The 24,229-nt window shown below is 41.0% G+C and overlaps 2 protein-coding genes across 2 annotated transcripts in view; both read right to left on the bottom strand.

The window, feature by feature from the left end:
• Nucleotides 1-1,590: 1,590 nt before the first annotated feature.
• Nucleotides 1,591-7,139, bottom strand: LOC133124487 (claudin-14-like). Its single transcript, XM_061235739.1, has 2 exons — nt 7,001-7,139; nt 1,591-5,781 (listed from the first exon to the last, which is right to left on the bottom strand). The coding sequence occupies exon 2, from the start codon at nt 5,354-5,356 to the stop codon at nt 4,532-4,534; it is 825 nt and encodes a 274-aa protein (XP_061091723.1). The 5' UTR covers nt 5,357-5,781; nt 7,001-7,139; the 3' UTR covers nt 1,591-4,531.
• An 855-nt stretch (nt 7,140-7,994) lies between these two features.
• LOC133123306 (ephrin type-A receptor 6-like) overlaps nt 7,995-24,229 on the bottom strand; it is a 210,192-nt gene continuing 193,957 nt past the window's right edge. Inside the window, exons 12-17 of the mRNA XM_061233659.1 lie at nt 22,205-22,266; nt 20,055-20,264; nt 14,125-14,274; nt 12,216-12,409; nt 11,393-11,542; nt 7,995-10,339 (exon numbers count right to left, since the gene is read on the bottom strand). Coding sequence (XP_061089643.1) covers nt 10,225-10,339; nt 11,393-11,542; nt 12,216-12,409; nt 14,125-14,274; nt 20,055-20,264; nt 22,205-22,266 — 881 coding nt within the window. The 3' untranslated portion in view covers nt 7,995-10,224. The remainder of the gene's footprint in view (nt 10,340-11,392; nt 11,543-12,215; nt 12,410-14,124; nt 14,275-20,054; nt 20,265-22,204; nt 22,267-24,229) is intronic.

Raw genomic sequence — 24,229 nt, 5'->3', positions numbered from 1 at the left:
TCACAGGTTTGTTGCCTTTTTTAACAGTGTTTTGTTTATCTGAATTGGATATGGCAATGATTTGAGGTCATTATATTGGTGTCATTATAAATGTATGTTTGTGTACATAACCATTTTTATTTCCACGTGCTTTCTGCTTGGTTTGGAAGGATTATATTCTGATATTATGCAGCCACAGGTTCTCTTTTATCCATTGTTATTTTTTTACTTGTTTTGATTTTTAAATGTATTCTTTTGCTTTTACGGGAGAGGGTGTCCAGTCCAGCCAAACTGAGTAACCGGGCAGGAAGGGCCTTGGTCAGGGAGATGACCAAGAACCCCAACATTCACTCTAACTGAGCTTTTGAAGTCCTCTGCAGAGATGGGAGAACCTGCCAGAAGGATACCATCTTAGCAGCACTCAATCAATCAAGACTTTATGGTAGAGTTGCTAGATGGAAGCCATTTGAGTAGGCTTATGACCGCCTGCTTGGAGTTTGAGAGCATGAGGAAAAAGATTACTCTTTGTAACTCTTTGGGCAGAACTCTAAGGACTATGTCTGGCAAACACCAGGCGCTGCTCATCACCTGGCTAATGCCATCCCTCTGGTGAAGCATGGTGGTGACACCATCAAGCTATGGGGGTGCTTCTCAGCGATAGAGACAGGGAGACTGCAGCCAAATACAGAGAGGTCCTGGAAGAAAACCTGCTCCAGAGTGCACGTGACTTCGCACTGGGGCGACGGTTCACCTTTCAGCATGACAATGACTTGAAGCATTCAGCCATGACAACTCTGGAGTGGCTTTGAGTCAAGTCTGTCCTTGAGTAGCCCATCCAAAGCCCAGACTTAAACCCCACAGAATGTCCCATCCAATCTGATGGAGCTTGAGGGGTTCTGCAAAGAAGAATGGGATAAACCGCCCAAATCCGGGTGTGCAAAGCGTGTAGAGACTTACCCAAGAAGACTCAAAGCTGTAATTGCTTCTAAGGGTCTAAGGGTCTGAATACTTATATAAATGAGAGACTTCAGTTTCAGATTTTTAATAAATTTGCTAAAATTTCTAAGAACATACATTCACTTTGTCATTATGGGTTATTGGGTGTGGATTAAGTTGCATTAAAGTTATTCTAAATATGCAGATATACACTGTCGGCATATGGATTTATGGATGGTCAAGGATGGATGGACATTTGCGATGCTTACTCATTACACAAAGCATGCATCATGTTTTAAAACATTAGAACATTATGCATAAGAAGTATGCAAAAATATCAGGGTAATATATTAGCTAATGTCAGCTGCTATGGACCGATTCACCATGTAATACCCCTATGCAGTATTTTTTTCATTTTCTACAGTAAAATAAAAAAACATTAATTGATTGAAGTCCATGCAAATAAAATGAAGCAAAGACATTTGCACTTTCAAGGTAAACAAATTGTACAGTTCAGTTATATTGATTTCCCACTGAAAGAGCAGCAGTGAGATGCTCTACTCAGTCGAGATGGGAAATTTCTTAACTTCTTGACTGTCCACAAGTCAATCTTAAAATGAGTTCAGCATGTACTCTTTTTGATGTACACTGAACAGAACTGTGGACACTAAAACACATAATTGGACTGTTTTATTGGTTAGACCACTGGACATACTGTAGGTGTCAGATATACATACTTAAGTTATGTAACCTATTCATAAAATCAACATTGAAAAGACATCAGCATTATTTAGCAGTTTATTGTTTACAGAGCAGTATGACTATTAATGAAAATTTCATAATGATTGAGAGATAGACAAATAGAAGACATGCCTAATTTGTAGAGTGAATGTTTTAAGTGACAATGGATAAGGGGAAACAGTCAAATAAACTTTAAACACAGCTGCAATAATAAAAGTAAATAACACAATACATAGACATTTCTTCCACCAGCATGCCCACCGTTTATATGATATGTGGACCTGCAGTCTGGGCAATGGGCCTCATTTGACGAAAGCGATTTGCTAGGATTTTCATTTTCAGATTGCAATATGTTATCAAAATGCATTTGACAAAAATGTATTGCTTACGAATTGCAAATAAAACTGCAACTAAAACTTGCAGTTCTAGCTGTATAAATAATTTTACAATGCCATCGCTTTAGTGACAACAGTTCCTTATTTTGTTTATGTAGGGTGGAAAAAACAAGCATGGGGGGCCACACCTTCTTTGCATTTTTGGAATCCACAAACTACACAAAACAGAGTAATGTCGGTGTCCTTTTCACGGTGAGAATCCACCGAATCAAATCCATAATAGTTTAGAATTCCAAAAACGTGCTAACTCAGAATAGCATTGATAGAATGCCCATTGTTCACTTCAAATTTGTGGAGGAATTATATATTATCATTATATATTCTAAATATATATTTTGTCCATTTTAATTCTATCCATCCATCCATCCATCCATTATCTTAACCCGCATATCTTGAACAGGGTCGCAGGGGGGCTGGAGCCTATCCCACATCCTGTGGCTCTCCAGGACCAGGGTTGCCGACCCCTGAGCTAGGCTATTATGTACTGTGGTTAATCTCGGATGACACAGTCATTTGGGCCTCACTACTCCAGGCTACTTCACTCCAGCGCAACTTCATTTTTGAGGGTTCCTGTCAGTCAGGATGATTCTATGGGCCCAGTTTTCAAATTGTACTCCAGCCTCATTGTTTAAAAAAGTTGTTAAAAATATTTAAAGGTGCACTTTAGATAGGATTATTTGTTTATCAGCTATTTCCACATTAAAATTAGTCTTATTTTTTCTATTATAATGATTATTATATATGGATTTAAAGGGTCCAAATTTTTGAAAAACCTCAGTGGAATATTACTCCAGTAAGAGTTCTACTCATGTGAAAGTGTAATTAAGTATACCTAAAGTTAACCTAAGAGTAGGCTATTTCGTAACTGTGATATTAAAAGGACAGTATTTCTCTTATTAATGTATGAAATAAAGTAGGCTACCTTATTTCCTGCCATTGCCATATTTTCTTTCTCATATCTAAAGGTATGTAATACCATATCCTTACATTAGGAATAGATTGGTTGAACCAAAAATTCAAGCCATCTGATTGGTCAGACCAAAAAATGAGTGACAGGAAGTACGCCCGCACAAAGTCACAAACACACTTGGATCCTTTGGATTCTTCCAAATTCGGCATTGCTGACAGACCATGGGAATAGCTGGAAGTAGAGAAAATGATTACTTTAATATAATTAATAATTCACTAATTCTCCACCCAAAACAAATCTTCCTACTGAGGGTAACTATATTCTAGCTCACTATGACATAATTACCTTAGCTTGTTTGGGGAAGTATTTCATTCATGAGATCCAGGACTCGTATCCGTCAGATCAAGTATGGTGCTGCATTGCTCTAGGTGGCAGGTAGGTTTGATTTGAATATTACAAATTGAAAAATGCCTAACGTTACTATAAATTGTAGGCTATTAGGTATACCAGGGAGACAAATAAAATACTAAATTAAAATTTTTATTTTTATGTTACATAGGCCTATAATTCTAATTTAATCAGACAGAATTTTTCCACCCCTTGGACACACAAGGACAGCTCAAGTAGGTAAGGAGTGCTACAATGCTGTGCACAAAAGTACGATACAAAACCAAAGAGAGGCAGGTGGATGAGAATGATTTACTGATTGCCTACATGAACATGCTTGCGACCTGCGTTCAATTGCAATTGTGAGGTCTTTGTGAAATGCTCCTATAAGAGCAGGAGAAATATATGGCATCAGCTCGCATGCCGTAAATCTTGTGAAATGAGCCCCAGATTGTTTGATGGCTTCAGTATTAAAGGCTTTTCCAGTGAATGACAATGGAAGACAGTTATATGATTAGTACTGAATATCTCCTTTGCTGTCAAAGCCCAAGAGCACTGCACTAATGACAAAGATGTTCTCACAGTCTAAGAGCACTGAACACATTACATAAATCTACTGTCAAAGTCTAAGAGAACTGCACTAATGACATTAAGATGCTGTCAAAGGCTAAGAGAACTGCACTAATGACATAAAGATGCTGTCACAGTCCAAGAGCACTGCACTAATGACATAAAGATGCTGTCAAAGGCTAAGAGCATTGCACTAATGACATAAAGATGCTGTCAAAAGCTAAGAGCACAGCACAAGTTACATAAAGATTGTGTCAAAGGCTAAGAGCACTGCACACATGACATTAAGATGCTGTCAAAGGCTAAGAGCACTGCACTAATGACATAAAGATGGTGTCAAAAGCTAAGAGCACAGCACAAGTTACATAAAGATTGTGTCAAAGGCTAAGAGCACTGCACACATGACATTAAGATGCTGTCAAAGGCTAAGAGCACTGCACTAATGACATAAAGATGGTGTCAAAGTTTAAGAGCACTGCACTAATGACATAAACATGCTGTCAAAGGCTAAGAGCACTGCACTAATGACAAACAGATGCGAAAGGAGCTAAATGCAGACATTTGATACTCTAGGTCAAACGCATTTAGGGCCAGTTTCACAGATGAAGTCAATTTACTCCAGTACTATCTTTGTCTGTGTAACTGGCCCACAGTTTTCAAAAATCGGCGGCTGCAGATTCAAGCTATTATATCTCTCCGATAATGGGGCCTGTCCATCCCTGCTCACACTCAAGTCATTCAATTTATATTCGCTCGTGGAGGTGGACAATCCGGCGGGATTGTCGTTCCCCGTTTCGGCGACCGGGGGTTGGTATTTAATGGGAAGCAGCTGCAGGGCGTCGTGGGTCTCGTTACGGCAGAGGAAGTATTTGGGCGACTTCCCGCAGGACAGGCAGAGCACGACCCCGCCCGCGACGCTGAAGGCGGCGGAGACGAAGCCCACGTAGACGGCCTGACCGATCTCGTACCTCACCCCGCCCGGCAGCAGGTGGCTGGGGAAGTCTCGGATGATGTCGTTGGTGGTCCATGACGAGGTCACCAGGCAGAGGAGGCCCGCCACGATGTAGCACGCCCCTCCCGCGGCCGCCAACGCCGTTTTGGCGGGCGAGCCACGGGCGCAGCTGGTGCAGTCCATGCCCACGGTGGAGAGGGCCGCCGCCAGCATGGAGGCCAGGCAGGAGAGCACCATGAGGGCCCGGGCGGCCTGCAGGTCTCGGGGGAGGTCAAGCAGGGAGCGGTGGATCTCGCACAGGTAGATGCCCGTGCTGTGCCACACGCACTCCATCCAAAGGCCCTTCATGTAGGCCGTGTCGGTGAGGGCGCTGGAGCCCACCGACACAGAGCGGCGCCAGTGCGGCATCACCATGGCGACCGTCGTCCCCAGCAGTCCCAGAAGGCCAAGGAAGAAGCCCAGGATCTGAATGACCTTGTTTCCCATTACTGGCAACGGGAAAGAAGGCGGTCTTCTTTATCGTCTCAGTGTATTTTCATAAAATCGGTTTACTTCATAGACTCGGTATACATCTATTCCATTCACTTAGAAATTGCCATTCTATTGATAACAGTACTGTAAAGTAATAAACGCAAGTTGACAATGCTAATTGTTAGCTTGCTCAGTTATGAGCCTGACTGTTTAGTTTTAAATTCCTGTTGTTTTATGTTTTGTGAGTTGCTCTGGATCTACCAGGGGCCAATAAGGTAATGTGATTTTTGCTCGTACTGTAGTTATAGATTCTCTCTGGTTCTGCAGACCCATCTGTGTGGCACCTGTTGAAGTCTTCCCATTACAGGCTTGACTGGTTCAATGTGTTGGAATGTCTGACTGCAGGGTCGGCTGAACTACGATAACTGGTCAACTTCCTCCTGTGGAGACAAGTGAAAATTAAATGCAGAAAAGTTCATTTGAGCTTGAAATTTTTCTGAGAAATGATTGCAATTTTACTGCTTTTGTTTCTATATCTTTGGGAGGAAGGCAATAATCGGTGATAACTGTATTCATTCACATGCCACACAAGGCCAGAACCAGAGATGTAAAAAAAACCCCCCAAAAAAACAAACATCTGAACAACTTTTTCCAAAACACCCAATCATTGTTATACCTTTATCATTGATTTCTGGATGTCTGCCATTCGCAAAACAACTTTGTTGCATAGCTGCCTCCGTGGGCAACAAAGCATTTAGTGTCACTGAACTACAATTTATCCACAAGCTGATCACGGAGGTTTCAAAAAAACATCTGCACAATGGCAACTTCTGTACGACTGCCATGTGATCTGCAATGAATGTGTCCGGAAGCGTACTAATACATCCTTTCTACAGCCACACTGCCCAGAATGTGAAAACCAACAGAGGCCCTCTATTGTAGTCTTACTCTACAAATGAAGAGCAATACAAACAGTGGTACAGACATGGCTATGCATTGTATGTGTGCTGCATGTACATTAGTCTGATATAATGTTGCACACTTTTCTATGGCTTACTTCAATAAAAAACTGCATTTTCATTGTCTACGTTGATCTCATAGCTGTTGCTGCCTACGGTCAAAGCTGCAGATGTTTCTACCATTGTAATTCAGTTGTGTTAATGAAGTCCACTTTGATTCCTAATGTGAAATATAGTGCAGTCTATAATATCTAATATCTAGACAGTGGTACAATTTTGGTTCTGCGCTCCAGCACATTGGATTTTAAATTAAGAAATTAATAATTAGGATAAAATGCAGACTTTAATTTGAGGGTATTTACATTCACATCAGATAATCCATGTAGGAATGACATCTCATTTTATATATAGTCCCTCCATTTTAGGAGACCAAAAGTAATCGGACAGTCGGCTTCTCAGCTGTTTCTGATCAGTCAGGTGTATTCAATCGCTCCTTTCGTGCAGGTATAAGAAAGCTTTCAGAATCTAGTTTTGATTCTAGGCTTTCGATTGCCTTTGGAGTATGTTATTGGCATTTGCCAACATGAGGACCAGAGTTGTGCCAATGAGTCAAGGAAGCTGTTATGAGCCTGAGAAAAATAGAGACATGGGTAAAAGAAATGGCTTTGCTGCCATATGCCCTGCACGAAACCCTACTCACCTGCGGATATGCGAGTCACTCCCCGGCCCTGGCCCTGTCCGTCGATGCGAGCGGGAATCCGAGCAAACCCTCGGTGCATGTGCCCGGAGCAGACCTTTCCAGGAGAGGAAAGGTTGAGAAGAAGAGTGGTAGCTGCTGTGTTTGCCGGAGGGGGCGATGACTGGGCAGCGGAGCAGACAGCATCAGCACATCGCCTCGTCAGCCTTCACACAAATCTGACGTGTTGGATGAATAGGGCTTTGTACAGAAATGCGCTACAAAAGGAGCTACCAGGGCCAGTTTGGCAGCAACCGCCTCCCACCGCGATAAGGGCAGCATGCTAATCAGCGCTAGATTTAAGCATTATTATCAATCTGCTGAAATGTCCTGCTGTAAAATACAGCTATGCCAGCTTGAAACTTGAGCTGGTCAAGCTGGTCTAGCTAAGCCATGTTGAGCAGGTATGAACTGGTAAACCAGCTACCAGCTGTTTCAAAATCTTGAGCTATTTTATCAGCAGGGCATAAAACAAAAGTTAATTGCTACAGTAAGACAGGAGGCTATTGTCTAAGTGGAGCAAAATGTGGATTCACTGTGAATACGGAAAACAATTTTTAAATTGAAAAAACCTGATGTTCCTGGCAAGCAGATACGGTCCAGTTATAATTGGATACAGTAGGTTCCCCATCACTGTCTGAATGGCAGCAGCTGCACTGCCTATTCCAACTATATCGGCTCAACAAACCTTAATTTCCGAGCATTCTGGGTTGAATACCCCTACTTATGCTCTATTTACTTTCACGCCCTCAAATCCATTCGCTACTTATAGCACTAGACCCTCAAACTCCCTTTAGAAGAGTGCATTTGATTTCCAAGTTTCAAAGCATGTTAAATGTGATTTAAAAAGGTAAAATGAGGTATTGTTATATATGAATAGGATACAGGGTGATGATATCACATAGGGTAGGAGTGGAGTTTCTCACATATGTCAGACCACAAAATAATGAACAAGCACTGACAGCACTGAACTCAACTTTTATTGTTGAACAAATATACTCATAAACAGGCATATAATAGTCTCCATTACCTGATGATGCCTCTTTGGAAACCATACAAAAATAAAACACATTAATCATAATACTTGTACTTTGTACAAAGAAACCTCCCATGGCTCAGCAGTAACATGCTACATGGCATTATTCTTCTTTCTGTGTGTTCAACCATCTTATATGAGAAGGCCAAGCAGTCTTACAGTGAACACCAGCTATGGATCACCTCTCATTCTTGCTGTCCTGAAAATATGTGCTTGTCTCTTAATCCGAGGGACATATCAAGGTGCTTCTTGATATTTGTGTGTATGTGTATGTGTGCAACTGTGTGTATACAGGTACTGGACGAGGAGCAAATATATTATTGTTTTGGATTAAAATACTTTCCAATGCTTTACTGAGCTTGTCTGGTGCATTGGAACCTATGAAATACTGAATTATGTATTTGACCCAGGTCTAGTGTATACGCATATATACTCAGTGAGCACTTTATTAGGTATGTATTAGACTTTTGCCGCTGTAGCCTGTCTACTTAAGAGGTTTGACGTGCTGTGTGCTCAGAGAGGCTCTTCTGCATACCACTGTTGTAATGTGTGGATATTTGTGTTACTGTCACTTTCCTGTCAGCTCTGACCAGACTGGCCTTTCTCCACTGACCCCTCTCATTAACAACTTGTTTTTGCCCACAGAACTACTGCTCACTGGACATTGTTTGTTTTTCGCAGCATTCTCTGCAAACTCTAGAGAGTGTTATTTGTGAAAATCCCAGGAGATCAGCAGTTTCACACCACCTGAGATATTCACACCACACTGTCTTGCACCAACAATCATTCCACAGTCAAAGTCACTTAGACTTCCACATTTATTTCTTCCCCATTCTGACATTTGTTCTGAAAAACAGCTTAACCTCTTGACCATGTCTGCATGCTTTTATTCCTTTAGTCGCTCCCTCATGGTCGGCTGATTAAATATTTCTATTAACAAGCTGGTGTACTGGTCTACCTAATAAAGTGCTCAATGAGTGTATGCAAGTACTTCTCCATACTTATCTTTCTCTTGTTCTCTCACATAGCTGGTGCCTACCCTGCATAATCCGTGTTTCAACAACCATAAACTCTGATTTACCCACAAGAAAACTAGACAATTTTTCAGCAATGTTAAAACAACTATTCTCCTATGACTTCCAAATAGCACCAAACCTCCCAGCTTTAAGACTTCTGATTACTCACTTTCTTTCAGGGGTAATTTGCTGGTCTGAGTTGTAAACCTGTGGTTATAAACGCAGTCCCTAAACTGTTACTATACACTACCAGATTCTGTGTGAAGGCACACTGAACCAGCTTTCTTTCTAATGATATTTATTGGACCCAGCTGCCTCAGTCACAGATAGATAGTTATCTGAATATGCACCGCAACTCTATGGCTCTTTACATTTGCCTTTCTTAGTAAACAGAAAACATCTTAAAATGAATGGTCTGAGATGGGTGCACAATTAATTACTTAGGACTGCGCTTGCAAATATGCTTTTAAATATATATTTTTTGTTCCAGAAATACCTGCATATATTGCTGATTTAAAGGAAGTTGTAGTCAACATAACAATAAAATTGTTTGCAAATTGTACCAGGGCTTTCACATACAAGACTCCACATATATAAATATCACTTTAAGATAATTGCTATATTGATAAAACACTTAAAAGTTCACATTCAGAAATTGACTTCATGATTGGCTCTTTCATTTTTCAAGTATTGCAATTCCGGGAATAAGTTACAAATAAGGACACCCCCGCCTCCCCTTTGTAATGTGTTAAATTTGAAAAATGATAAATATAACAAGCAAAATCCTCCGATTGCACATTTGATAGCAGCTACATGGTCACAAAACAGAAAGAAAGATTTTGTTGTCAAATGTACCATACGTTTGTTTAAGCCTATAAGTTTGCTGTTCTGGAAAATACTCATTGCAGCGATGTTTACGGTTAACTTTTAGAAACTATCCGTCGGTAGAAACCCAGTCTCCCCTCTTTTAACTAAAACAGTGGCTTATAAAAAAAGCAGTCTTTATTGTTGAGTTCATTTGCTGGCGGTCTGTGTACGCCAGTTTGCGTTTTGGAGACGAGTCAGGCCTCGTGCGTGCAGTAGGCAGTCTACCTCTGGGTAGAGTGCTGAGGTACGAGGGCTGTCGGTCTGGAGTCTCATACGTGGAAGCCTTTATCCTGGACGTGGACTAACTGCAGCCGGAGCGTCTGTATGCTGCTCACTATCCGCCTCTGGTGTCCAATCAGAGTCACCCCGATACGCCGGATGTCCCTGTGAAAATCGGCAACATATAGAAGCGAGCAAGCGTGTAGGAATGCACACAAACACACATATATACACACATATTCATGCGTGTACAAACACATGTACCCAAAACATGCACAAAATCACAAACATGCATGCAGCAATATGCATACAAGTACACACACAAACATGCACACACACAAAATGTAGGTTATTAGTAGATTTTCCACTGCAATTCTCCAGAATACACTCTATCTACATGTAATGATGTTCCATGAAGGAAATAACCCTATGAATGAGAACATGAACTTGTGCTACTTTTCCATACCATGTTATAATTAGGGCCATCAGTTTGCCTCCACTTTAATCCTCCAGCAGCTAGAGGTCATGATGGCCTCTTTGTCAAGCCTCTTCTCAAACTCATCACATTTGCACCACCTCAGTAACCTAAGTTTATAATGTAAATTTCCGCTAGTTAAGCACTGATGATGACGGACGGCGATGTGTACAAGCAACACTCAAATGTTCAATTCAGTTTGATTACTTTACTTTGCGACTACTGTGGATTTTTTTAAGTATTCGTAATATGTTGAACAGGTTTTGTTAGCCTTTGTGGTGGAAAATGCCTACATTCCAAATGACAGCAGCATTTATATAACATTGCTCAAAAAACTCAAATGAAAAAAATATTAATCATTCATTTATTTAACTCATCATGGTCTTCAATAAAGACTAAATAGAAACAGGTGTTTCGGTGCAGAGCTAAGACAAACACCTGCACTCCTTTCTGGCTGAGATTAGACACCCCTGCTTTATATAGATGCATTTCTCTTTTTATTGCACCGATACTCTGTCCTGGCCCTAGAGAGCCACAGAGTTTGCTGGTTATTGTTTTTTTACCTTAAGATCAGCTACTGATTCAGACCCAAGAAACCAGAAGACCTGGTTAACCAGGACAAGGATAACCTTTTAAATACAAGTTTAAATCCCCACAACTCACATGGTGAAGACAAACTGGTGGCCCTAGTTAAAATACATTATCAGTACAAATATGAATCTTTGTGAATTATTCCCACTCACTCAATACTCATCCTGGCGATGGAGTCCAGTGTGGTGAAGCCTGCAGCCAAGAAGTTGTTCTTGTATTGGCTCATTTTAATAGAGTCCAGCCAATCACCAATGGAGATGAACAAGGGGTAGTCAGAAACATCTCCTGGGGACTCCGGCAAACTTCATTGGTGCATGGAGCAGATCAACAGAAGAAAAGTAAAATGTCTTCAATACGAATCTTTGTTTTTCTTTTGTTATAATCTGTACTGTATATCTTGTTAGTTAAAACATGTTTCAATCACAATATTCCTGTCTCTTCCCATTTTTTGCATTGTTTACATGCTTTTAACAAAATGTATACTCCATTAGCTGTTTTTACCTTCGACATCTATGGAGCTGGCACACAAAATAAGTATGTTGTTTTTGTACTTGATAGTACTCCTAGAGCGATACAGTTGATAAATAAAGTTACCTACAGTTAATGTACAAAAACAGTGATTTAATGCCAACTAAAAAGATGTTTCGGTTTACTGATGTCTTTCCCTCTGAGTTCCATGCTGGCATCACCACAGACAGCATTGAATCACCAGCAAATGGAGCTGTCCTGTTCACTAAAGCTCCTGCCAAACCGTGCCCCAAGAGTCAACCCTCTTTCTTAGTCACTGAGGGCCCCTCTTGCAACCATTGTAGGCAGAATTACACAAATGTTTGGCATTTTAATACACAACCCTATGCATGCTGGGATGTAATTAATGGACAAGCCACATCTAGTGTGAAAGCCTGTTCTTCACCACTACTTGTCATTCTTTTCTATAGTTGGCATTGTTTTGTTCACTAGTATGGAGGTTGGCACCTCTCCATGTCCTCCACCAGGGTCAGAAGGCTGCTGGGGTCGCAGATGAGCTTGTCCAGGAAGCTGACTATGTCAGTGAACCTGGGTCGCAGGCTCCTGTCCTTCTGCCAGCAGTGCAGCATGAGCTCGTGCAAGTCCACAGGACAGCCCATGGGCGCTGGCAGACGGTAGCCCTCCTCTATGGACAGGATCACCTGCAGGAAACAACATCCGGGTCAAAGGGCATAACTCTTAGCAAGAGTTGCCATCAACTTTGAAGAATAATATATATTTTATTGAACCCCAAGGGGTAATTTGTCAAATTTGACCCATCCTATTTATTGTACTCCGGAGCAGTGAGCAGGCGCCGTGTGGTGCTTGGGGAGCAATGCGGGGTTAAGGGCCTCGCTCAAGGGCCCAACAGCTGTGTGGATCTTATCATGGCTACACCAGGGCTTGAGCCACAAACCTTACGGGTCCCGGTGATGTACCTTAGCCACTACTCTACAGGCTGCCCTTACTTGGCGAGGCTTTTTATCACATAGCAACTCCACCAGCTGTGGGATAGATAGGCATACACTGTACAATAGATAATGTTATGTAGCTTGTCTATGTGGGCGACATTAGTACAGGAGGTAGAGTCATCAGAGAGTCGCAGGTTCGATCCCTGGCCTTCTGGGCAGAAGTAACAAAGTGTCCTTGAGCAAGATACAGTACCTAATCCATAATTGCTCTCAGCGAGCTGGATGGTGCCTTGCATGGCTGCCTTTTGCCATTGGTGTATGTGAGTGTGTATGTGAATGGGTGAATGAGAGGCATTAATTGTAAAGTGCTCTATACCCTAAATGCAGTCCATCCAAGGAATGAAGGGTTCGGCTAACTAGCTACACCAAATTTAATTTGGTCTCCAATGATGTTATAAAATAAGCCCACCGCTTATCCAGTTTGCATTTGCGTTCATATCTGTATTTGTGAATAGCACCTTTATATATATTTTTACAGACTACTGCTGGCTTGCCTGTGCTAAAATTTGTTAAGAAAGGCAAGCGAGAACTTCATCCAAGTGACAAGTAATTATCACCAATCATAAGTCATTGTGAATCTTTTTTTTTTTTTTGGCCTTTTTCAGCTTTATTGGACAGTATATAGTATAGAGAGACAGGAAGAATGGGAGCGAGAGAGAGGGGAAGACATGCGACAAATGTCAGACGGTCGGATTCGAACCGCTGCCGTCGCGGCTCACAATGAGCATGCGGTCAGTGCTCTACAGGCTGCACCACCGAGACACCAGTCATTGTGAATCTTGTTCAATGATTCATTCTTTGATCCAGGTCCAAATAATTTTACAGGCTGTCCCCGGTAAAACACAGTAAACCCGTTTGACCACCATACTGTTTTGTTTGGAGATGGTTTATCTTACCCACTGCAGACCTTATACATGCTGGCATTGTTATTTCATTTGGATTCTACTTGTTTCAGTAACACTTTATTTGAAGGGCTCTACATAAGAGCTAAACAATAGCTTCATAAGCACTACATAATGTAAGCATTCATAAGCACTTATGTCAATAACCACAAATAGTATGGTATGTTATGTCAACATTGCTGCAGCAAGTGACATGACCACGGCATTGCAAGTGAACTGATAGGATCCTTATGTTGGTTAATGACATAAGTGCTTATGAATTCTCATGTGGTGCTTATGAATGTGCTATGTTGCGCTTATGAATAGGTTATATAGCTCTTAATGTATGCAGACCCCTTCATGTAATTAGTCATGATAAATCACAGTAAATCCTGCAATTTACTTGTTAATGTCTTCAAATAATCTAGCCTTAATTAGAACACATTATAACAATGATTATAAATGCACAATGAAAGCTATGTGGAATAATATTCAGTGTATATAGTGTGTGTACACTTAACTCACATCCTGGTTTGACATCTCCCAATAGGGCCGCTCCCCGTATGACATCACCTCCCACATGACAATGCCATAGCTCCACGTGTCACTGGCTGTGGAGAACTTCCTGTAGGCGATGGCCTCTGGAGATGTCCATCGAATAGGGATCTTTCCCCCCTGGGCACAGAATCAGACAGAATTCCCTTCACTGCACTTCCCAACACAGAGAGACTACCTGCTATTACACCCACCCATGGTTTTGCATCCATTAGATCACCATGAACTTATTCTGGTCATTTGACATGGTATTCACGTGCAGCTGTAATATTTAAACCAGGTTAAGTTGGAAAGTTCTTCAATGGCCATTGAAGTCTCTAGACTTAAATCCTTTGAAAAGCCTGTAGTCTGAACTGAAAAGGGGGTATCCCAACTATATCAATGATTCTGAAAAGTTTTGCATAGAGGAATGGTCAGAAATCCCTCCAAATGTGTTCTCTAATCACAAATTATAGGAAAGACTCATGGCTGTCATCTTTGCCAGGGGTGTTTGTACAAAATATTAAACCAGGTGTGCCAATAATTGTGGAACCTGTTTTTGGGAGAAATACATTTCATACATTTTCATTTAAAGCACACAACACATGTTGGAAAATAAAGCTTGTCAATAATTGTATTATTATTTAGTTTGCAGCACTTTTTGTGCACTTTTATCAAGGGTGCCAAATTCTAATAATTCTGGAGTGCATTGTAGGTACATTTCATTGGCATTAGCTGAATATTTAAGTTTAAATACATAGAATAGCTTCCTTCAATTCACTGTGCAAGTATTATATATTGTCATTTATAATGTTAATAAGGGAAGGATCACACCTGAAGATGCAAATCAACATGATATATACACTCAGTGATCACTTTATTAGGTAAAGCTGTAGACCAGCTTGTTAATGCAAATATTTAATCAGTCAATCATGTGGCAGTAAATAAATGCATAAAAGCATGCAAATGCGGTCAAGAGGCCCAGCTGCTTTTCAGACCAAATGTCAGAATGGGGAAGGAATGTGATCAAAGTGACTTTGACCGTGGAATGAATGTTGGTGCCAGACAGTTTGGTTTGAGTATCTCAGAAATTGCTGATCTCCTGGGATTTTCACACACAGTCCCAAGCGTTTGCAAAGAATGGTGTGAAAAACAAAAAACATCCAGTGAGCAGCAGTTCTGTGGCCAAAAACGCCTTGTTTAATGATAATAAATACCTAATAAAGTGCTCACTGAGTGTATATAGCTGTAATATTTGACAATTTGACTTGTGGCTGATTCTTTGTTCCTTTTCTTAAATAACGTGAACATATTCAGTTCAAAATATGTTGAGAGAAAATGTGCTATTTGCTGGCTGATCGTTGGCTGTACAGTGTGCAGAAATGTACCAGATGTCACATTTTTGTGACACTTTAAAATATTTAGGCACAACATGGTCTTGGAAAATGCATATCTCTGATGACCTGAACACAGTAAACAGGAGGTCTGAATGCTTTTCTGACCACTAGAGGGCAGTGTTGCCCCAAGCATGGTGAAATTTAGGGGGCATTGAACTTAACCTAACAACTCGGTAGCAAAAGTTCCAGGCTTCTTGATGTACATAATTATGTAATTAATTAAGAGTGGCATATTATTAAAGTTCCAATTAGCCTCAGCCGCACTTTGATCACACAATCATTCTGAGATATGGAGAGACGAGTGAACAATTTAATCATCTCAGACTTTTTAGCGTTAATCAATTCAGAAATCTGAATGGCGCCTTTCAACATCGATGACACATACTACATTATCATCCAACACAGCTTTATATCTGGGGAGGTCTAAAATCTTTCAGTGAGACGTCCACTAACCAAGTTAGACCACTAATTAGTATGCCTGTCATAGTTCTGAAAGAAGAAGCCTTTAAATAGCATCTGCTCATAAGACGCTAAACAAATTTACAACCGCTGAACCTTGAATACAAAACAAAGTGCTTTCATTGATGTACACGGCTGCACTTCCATGTAGGTTAACATCGGAGTTGCAGGTTTGCCAGGGGTCCCACAGTGCTCCCATTGTAAGAGCATTTGCTCCTGAAAATTGATGTGTAATAACTGGAAAAATTATTAAGCACATCTAAGAATTGGGATGCAGTAGTGTGCTCCTACATTTGCTACCTCTGATCTAGGGGAACCACTAGAGGGGAAAGGGAAAACAGGACAGAAAACTTCCAGGTGAAATGCCAACTAAAACAATACTGAAAACCTGGTAGAAGAGAGTCCATTTAGACTTAAGAGGCACTCCCAAAAACAAAAGAGTATCTACAGAGTCACTGGAGCAGGGTTTTTCCAATTGACTGAAGATAACCCCAAGTAATTATCTAAATCTAGCTCCTCGCAAACCAGAGGGCAGGTGAGACAATATTCACGAAAACTGATACGACTACCTGAATACAGGGCAACACGCCTTTAAAATATAAAGAAATTCAGTCTTCCGGGCTACCACTAACTGGCCTGGCATCTGAAGCAAAATGCAACACTCAAGCACAGAACAGAAGGACAATGAGCCTTAAATAGCGGAGAGCCCACCTACCATTAATGGATAATTGGTTTGGTAATTAGACTGCAACTGGATACCAATTACCGAAGGCAGCAATCTGCACACGTGAGCCAAAAAAAAGGTACTGCCTGGAAAATGATTTGAGAAACCCTGACAAGTACAACATAATGGTTAGGGAACTGTCCTAAAATAAAGCTTGTGCCATTGTACACTTTGGCAAGGTAGTAACCTAACATGCTTCAATGAAATATTTAGCTGTATTAATTGATGTCTGCAAAAAGTGTAGTCTGTGCAAGTAGTCCCTGTCGTAAATAGTGTCTGCTCCAGTATGCACCATTATGTAACAGATTCAAAGGATTCACATTGCCTGTGCTTTCATCATAACTGAATACTTCCACCACTTTTGCAAGGGCTATATCACTGCCCCTGCTCTTTCCCACACAATGCGAAAACACAATTCCGCACAAATCCTCAATGTCTATTTATTTTTGCCGTGACCGATTCAGCCGGCATCATCTGCGCGCTGATACTGTATCTTTGTAATGCAGAAAAAGGCTTACAGCCCCAGAATGCAATACTTCCCACAGCAGCGGAGGCGGAGTAGGGGTCACAGCAGTGTCGGCAGGGCTCTATCTCTCTTTCCGCACAAGACCGCCGGACAGCTGCTCCCAATCCCAGAGCAAACTGATTCAGCACAGTTCCGAGTGATAGGACGGCGCACAGAGACCAGCAAGGACATTAGAAACATTGCGAGGGTCTAGGACAAGTGGCTCCCTTCTGCGTTAACCGTCAGTTACAGCCAAATCCCTTAGCGGTTGACTTCTGCCAGTTTTTCCACTTAAAATGGTGCGGGAATGAGGTTAGTGCCAAAGACAAATTCATTCAGGCGGGTGAGCGTTTCTAATACCAAATTTTATGAGCTGTATTTTTCATCAGGTGTAGAGTGAGCTACTGGTGTTCATCTATAGTATTATTGCAGTATCATAGTATTATCTAGATAAGTATCATTCCTTAGTAAAATGGTAAATGGTTGGCATTTATATAGCGCCTTTATCCAAAGCGCTGTACAATTGATGCTTCTCATTCACCCATTCATACACACACTCACACACCATTGGCTGCCATGCAAGGCGCCGACCAGCTCGTCAAGAGCATTTGGGGGTTAGGTGTCTTGCTCAGGGACACTTCGACACAGCCCGGGCGGAGGATCGAACCAGCAACCCTCCGACTGCCAGACAACTGCTCTTACTGCCTGAGCCATGTCGCCCAGCATAGTGATGAGTTTGTAGTTTTGCTCAAGTAACATCACTCATGGTTCTTTCATGTGTGCTACCTTGTGAGCTTATTGCATGGTTCTTGAGTGGGCAGTTGAATTATTCTGTGTTTTTGAGGTGATTAGTGCAGTTTTGCTTTCTATGGTTTTGCCAATTAGCTGGGCGTGTTCCCACAGCAGCAATTATTTAGTTGCCGTGGCAGTGGTGTTTATTAATCAGCTGATTGAGCAGCTGAGTAGAAGAGCGCCTTCACAGCTGCAATGTTCAATTAGTTTTAGTATTTGAGCTATTTTAATCGCCTTGAAGTACAGCAGATCTAGCAGCAGCCTTCTCTGGACAACAGTCCATCAAGTGAAGACCTATGAATGTTGCACTATGTGAATAGTGTATTATTAAGTACAATGTTATTGTGTAACACTCACACCATGTACACTCAGTGAGCACTTTATTAGGTATGACTTATTTTTTAGACATCTATCGCTGTAGCCTATCCACTAAGAGTTATGCTCTTCTGCATACCACTGTTGTAATGTGTGGTTATTTGCTTTATTGTCACCTCCCTATCAGCTTTGACCAGTCTGGCCATTCTCCTCTGACGTCTCATTAACATGCATTTCTGTCTGCAGAACTGCTGCTCGCTGGATTTTTGTTTTTTTGCACCATTCTTTGCAAACTAGTGTGTGTGAAAATTCCATGAGATCAGCAGTTTCTGAGATACACAGACCACAGCCCTAACTAAGGAAGTTCCTGGAATTTAAAAACCATTCCATTCTCCTGACTCTATTTTTACCGGCTTTGTGAATAACAGAACGTTAGGTATAACACAAAAGTGTTGGGTCTCGGAAAGACCGGACTTATATAGATGAAAAATTACCTGTTCGTAATTAACCACTCCTTGTGCAATCAGCGATAACTGGCTACACGAGGGAGACATCGGTGAGCGTCTAAATATATTCTCAAAGTGATTTATTATTATTCTGTGTGCTCATAAATAAGGAGCATGTGAAAGTGTGGGATGTGTTTGACTTATTGTTGAGGGTTGGGTTCTTGTACCATATACTTCTCTTACGGGAGCTTTTACTCCTACCCCATTGGTGTGTGCGAGGGGTTAACAATGCATTCCTGCCTAACCCATCTTCTGTCAATCCCTCATCAGGCGGGCCTAGGGCCGGGTCCTCGACAGGGTTTTTGACAATAGAATCTTTTATTTTACCTGAAATTAACAAAACTGACATACTGCTAGCTACAGGATTTGGTATTGGTCTTTTGAAGACTGTGTTGCTTGGATAAGTAACATGGTGATTTACATTTGCACCAATCAGCTGCGCATCTATTTAGCATGCTGCCAATTAGAAATTTGAAGGTCAGTGAAAGAGAATTGTATTGTATTGCCCAGTGTTATGTGCAATTATGGGTTATACTGCCAGACCTGACAAAAAAACAATCCCAGGCCAGTAAGTATATATGCAACATCACTAAAACACTAATTTAAATTAACTATACTAACCAGGAACCAAAATTTAAATCCTGAATACATTCAGATTACATTCATACCACTTTCTAAGAAGAAATACATAACACATTCTAAGAAGAAAAACAAAACTCAAAATAAACCATAACCTGAACTAATACAAAGCTGAAAGTGGAAGGGAAGGGAATCAAGATGTAGTCTGAAGAGGTAATATTTTTGCACTTTCATATTCATCTTGTCATATCTCTTGTAATCATGCCTCACTTTTAGTTCATGACTTGCTATAACTTTACTGACTGCGATGCTAGACTTGTTTATGGCAATGGCTTACTGATATTTTATGAGAATTGTACCCTATCTAAGCAGTGTTCTGTAGTAGTTCCAACGACCTTTGGTATGCACTTAATGTACATCTGTAAATTAAACCTAATGTAAACCAAGTGAACCAAGACCAAGCTGGAAGTTCATTCCAGCAGCGAAGGGAATAGGCACTCAAACCGAACACTTCTAATGTTCAAAAAGCAAAAATGTACCACCAGCTGATGCAGTAGTTTAAAGCATAAATGAGTGTGTGCGTGTATGTGTGTGTGTGTGTGACCCTCTGAGTCTTTTGCCCTTCGGGGGACGCTTGCACTGACCGTGGTGGTATAGGCTGCCTCTGGGTCATCTTCCAGCACCCGGGACAGGCCGAAATCGGACACCTTGCACACCAGGTTGCTGTTGACCAGGATGTTGCGGGCGGCCAGGTCGCGGTGGACGTAGCCCATGTCTGAGAGGTACTTCATGCCTGAGGCGATGCCGCGTAGCATGCCCACCAGCTGGATCACGGAGAAGTGACCGTCATGCTTCTGGGTGTATAAGACAGAGAGAGTTCAAATTTAGATTTAGATTTTGAATTTCAAAAGGGATTAGAGAGAGAGAGGGAGTAGGAGAGACAGAGAGAGGAAGGCAGAGAGTGAGGCAGAGAGAGACAAGTATTTCCTTTTTACCTCTACTGCACATATTTGTTTAATAATTTTATAATTGAAAGATTCTAATTTAATATATTTTTATTTTCTTTTTTAAGTATGTGAATGTGTTTGTTGTAATATGTTCGCTTTGTTCATACTCGTTGCATGTTGTATATGTGTCTTCCATGTTTCTGTGTGTTTTTATATATATAATATATAGTATTGTATGTTTTGCTTTGGCAATATGGCTGTAGTTCTCCAGCTAATGAAGCAAATAAGAAAGCGAAAGAGAGAGAGAAGGAGAGAGTGAGTCAGAGAAAGAGGGAGAGAGAAAGAGAGAGGCAGGCAGGGCACTGGCAGGGTGGTCTGACTTTGAGACCGTTCACTCAGGCTGGACTGTAAAGCCCGACAGCTTCATATTGTCGGCCGTGTAACAGCACAGTGGGGGAGTGAGCAATCAGCAGTCTGTCACCCTGTCATCACTCAGCATCCCCTGTCAAATCTTCACTGAATATATAAAAAGATGCAGTGCATTCAGTTTCATAGTATATAAAGATGGGGTAGAAAAAAGTCACTGTGAAATGGTGTTACTTTGGCTAATGACTTTATTCTGTAGGAAAATAAATAGGAAAACTATACATCAACCTCTTGAACACTGTCATTGTCCACAGATGTCCATATGGAAACTGGCATTTTGTAACCATTCAAATTCAGGATGTTTCGTTTTATATCATTTTTAACTGGTGTATTTACATAAAACGTGTTCATATAGTAGATAGGAAGTACATTCCAGAACCGTTCACAATTAAACGTTGCAACAAAAATGAAACAGCATGTAATGACAGCAATAAACAATGATCAATTATGGTTAATGTTCTTAAGATTATTACTGATATTAGCACTGTCGCATAGCATGGAACATCCACATTTGTTGTGTTTAAATTCCTCTTAACAACAGTCTTTTTCAGTGCCACTTTGACCTGCTGCTAACACCATATTACAAATTCCACTGCCGATGTGTACGATTGATCTGTTTACAACTCCGGAGGATATGCTCTTCCTTTGGGAGTTTATTCATTGAAAACACAACAGCAATGACTCCACTGATTAAAGGGAAGGGAAGAATACAAAGACATATCAGATGTTATATGGTAAAGGATGGCCAGGTCGATTACAACTGTTGAGATAACTCCACTCTGGAGTTTTCATCTATTTCAACTTTAAATGAGATAATGTTCAAGGAATATCAAAGCGTTACAAAAGAGCCTTTTCCACACACTATCCCACCATCAATCACAGCTCTCGCACAAGACAGAGCTGCGATTAAGGAGAGTGGGGTTTGCAGATGGCAGCTGTTCAGCAAAGGCAGTGTGATGGGCTATTTTTAAACATAAGCGCGACTGCACACAAGCTCATAAAGACATGTCGGGGAATCAAGGTTTATTCAGGATTCGTGAACCAGCAGTCAAAGGCTCATCAGTTCGCAAATCAATAAACATTTTAAAGGGAACCTGGGAAGAGTTATCTCTACTTAACATATCCCTGCTGAAAAAAAAAAACTCAAGAAGGTTTTGAAACAGGTTTTCAATCAGCTGCTTGACCAGTTCAAACCAGCTCCCATTTTGACATGGTTTGACCAGCTACCAGAACAGGCAAGCTACCAGCACTAACTGGTTGACCAGCTCATACCCAGCTAGACCAGCTTCATGACCAGCTTGACCAGCCCAATTTCCATGCTGGTGAAGCTGACATAACTGGAGTTATTATCAGTTTGCAGCAGAGATCCTATCTCTATGTTTTCTATTTTTAAACTGCATTGTGAAAGCACACATTCTCACCCTTAGGAAAGAGTCCAGGGACCCATTCTCCATAAACTCCACCACGATCATTGCTGGTTGACCTGCAGAGAGAGAAGAATGGGAATGAAACCAGGAGGGTGGCAGTGTAGCGTAATGTCTAGGGAACAGGGCTGGCAAACTCAGAGGTTACAAGTGATTTTCAAGTGGGACACTGTTGTTGTACCCTTGAGCGCAGCTCTTAAACCAATTCAATAGAGTGTCTACTAAATGCATGATGCAACCGATTTTCTGTCCGAATGCGATCTCCCTATAAAGGTCACGGATATCGAAGGACTGCAAGTCTTACGAAATGCAAGGAGGCTTTGGTTTCCTTGTACTTCTGACAGATTCAAATGGGAGAGAAGATGAAAGATGATTCAGCAGTTCCTGAACTGGTCAATAATGCAATTCCACAGATTCAAGAGGACAGGTGAGTGAAATAACATGATCAAGAAGACCTGGGCCGGTATGTATGAAGCCACTCAGTGTAAAACTTAGGTCTCAAGTGTGTTAGAATTCTGAGAATTACGTGATTTTGATCCTAATTGTAAGTAAGAATAAGTACATTATATAAAATTTCTGATCTGTCAAAAATAGTCTTAGCTCCTAAATTATTTAAGAGAGCTCAAGAGGTGTCTTTACTCGGTTAGGAGTTGCCAGCAGATGGCTGTGGTGCGTGCTGTGGTGCGTGCACTTTTCTACAAAGGAAGTAGAGAAAGTAGACGTAGGCCTATAAGAAATATCTGACGACGAGGAATTGTTGAAAAAGTAGCGTCTTGACTGTCGTGTGTATTCTGTTTGTCACAGATATTGTAAGATATGTTGTATATTCTCCTACTGCATTCTTCCCACAGCATAAATTATAGTTATCATGACACTACAGTTCCTGGTGACGGGAAAAATACTGCAATGCACAAGTGATGACTTACATTACAGTTAACAGTCAGTAGAGCTACACATGACACTATCAAGGCTTTGACAGTTCTAAACAATGTCAAGCTGTTCACTCATTTCCCTACGCATGTCAGAACCATCCGTCAGAAGCTAGAGGCTTGGACTGCGGGCTTTACCTGAGTTGTTGGAGTTATTGAAGGTCTTGATCATGAGATGAGTATCAGACCTGTGACCAGTGGCTCTAAGATTCTCATTATGAATCAAAATCTCCCTTTTTTGTGATGTGGAAATTGTATAATCTCTCCTCACATTTGTCTGGAGTTTGTTTAGTGGAGGGGAAGGAGGAATTAATAGCTTGCGAGATTTCTTGCCATTAAGTCTTATTACATTCTTCCATTTTAATACTCCGCTTGAAGTAATTTACGATTTCTTGCTGCGTCAAGTTAGATTTTCACCTTGTTCAATCCATTATTTTAGCATACGTCATATTATATTCTATGCTACAGCTCTTAACAATTAGTTGTGATATGATTCGCAGACATTCATTTGAAAACGGGAATTTAAACAAGGGTCAAAATTAGCATAATATAAATTGAATACAAGCATGAGCACATTCCTAATTGTACCCGTTTAAAATGGTAAGGTGGGACAAAATTGTGTGGCAAGAAAGAAGCACTCGTATTTGTCAACGTATCTTCCTTTTCAATATAACTTGAATGAAGGCACAAGCAAATTGCTAATCGTGCCAGTTCATGCAACAGGCTGTTCTGCGGTATGAAGGCTTGCTATTGGCTGATTCCTGGGAGCCGTGAATTAAACTGAGATCAGCACCTAAGAATGCTGCTTACGCTTTGCTAAAAAAATTGGTCTTGCTGCTATGCGTAGCACTTAAGTCCTACTTTTTGTAGTCAAAGTTTGAGACCATTCTTAGGAGTAATTCTGAGTGCCTTTTTACATATGGCTGTCGCTCATCATGACTTGCCTATATCCTTAGATTGTCATTGACTCAAAATGGCACCGTCTTTTGCATGGTTGATACTTTTTTATGAACTGGAAATGTTTGCAATGTTTTACCTGGAATTGTGCCACTGTTTTTGGGTCTTCATAACCTTCATAAACTTAATTGATTCT

The sequence above is a fragment of the Conger conger genome, chromosome 3 (assembly GCF_963514075.1).
Source record: "Conger conger chromosome 3, fConCon1.1, whole genome shotgun sequence".
NCBI lineage: Eukaryota > Metazoa > Chordata > Actinopteri > Anguilliformes > Congridae > Conger > Conger conger.
This window is presented reverse-complemented; position numbering and strand designations above follow the sequence as displayed.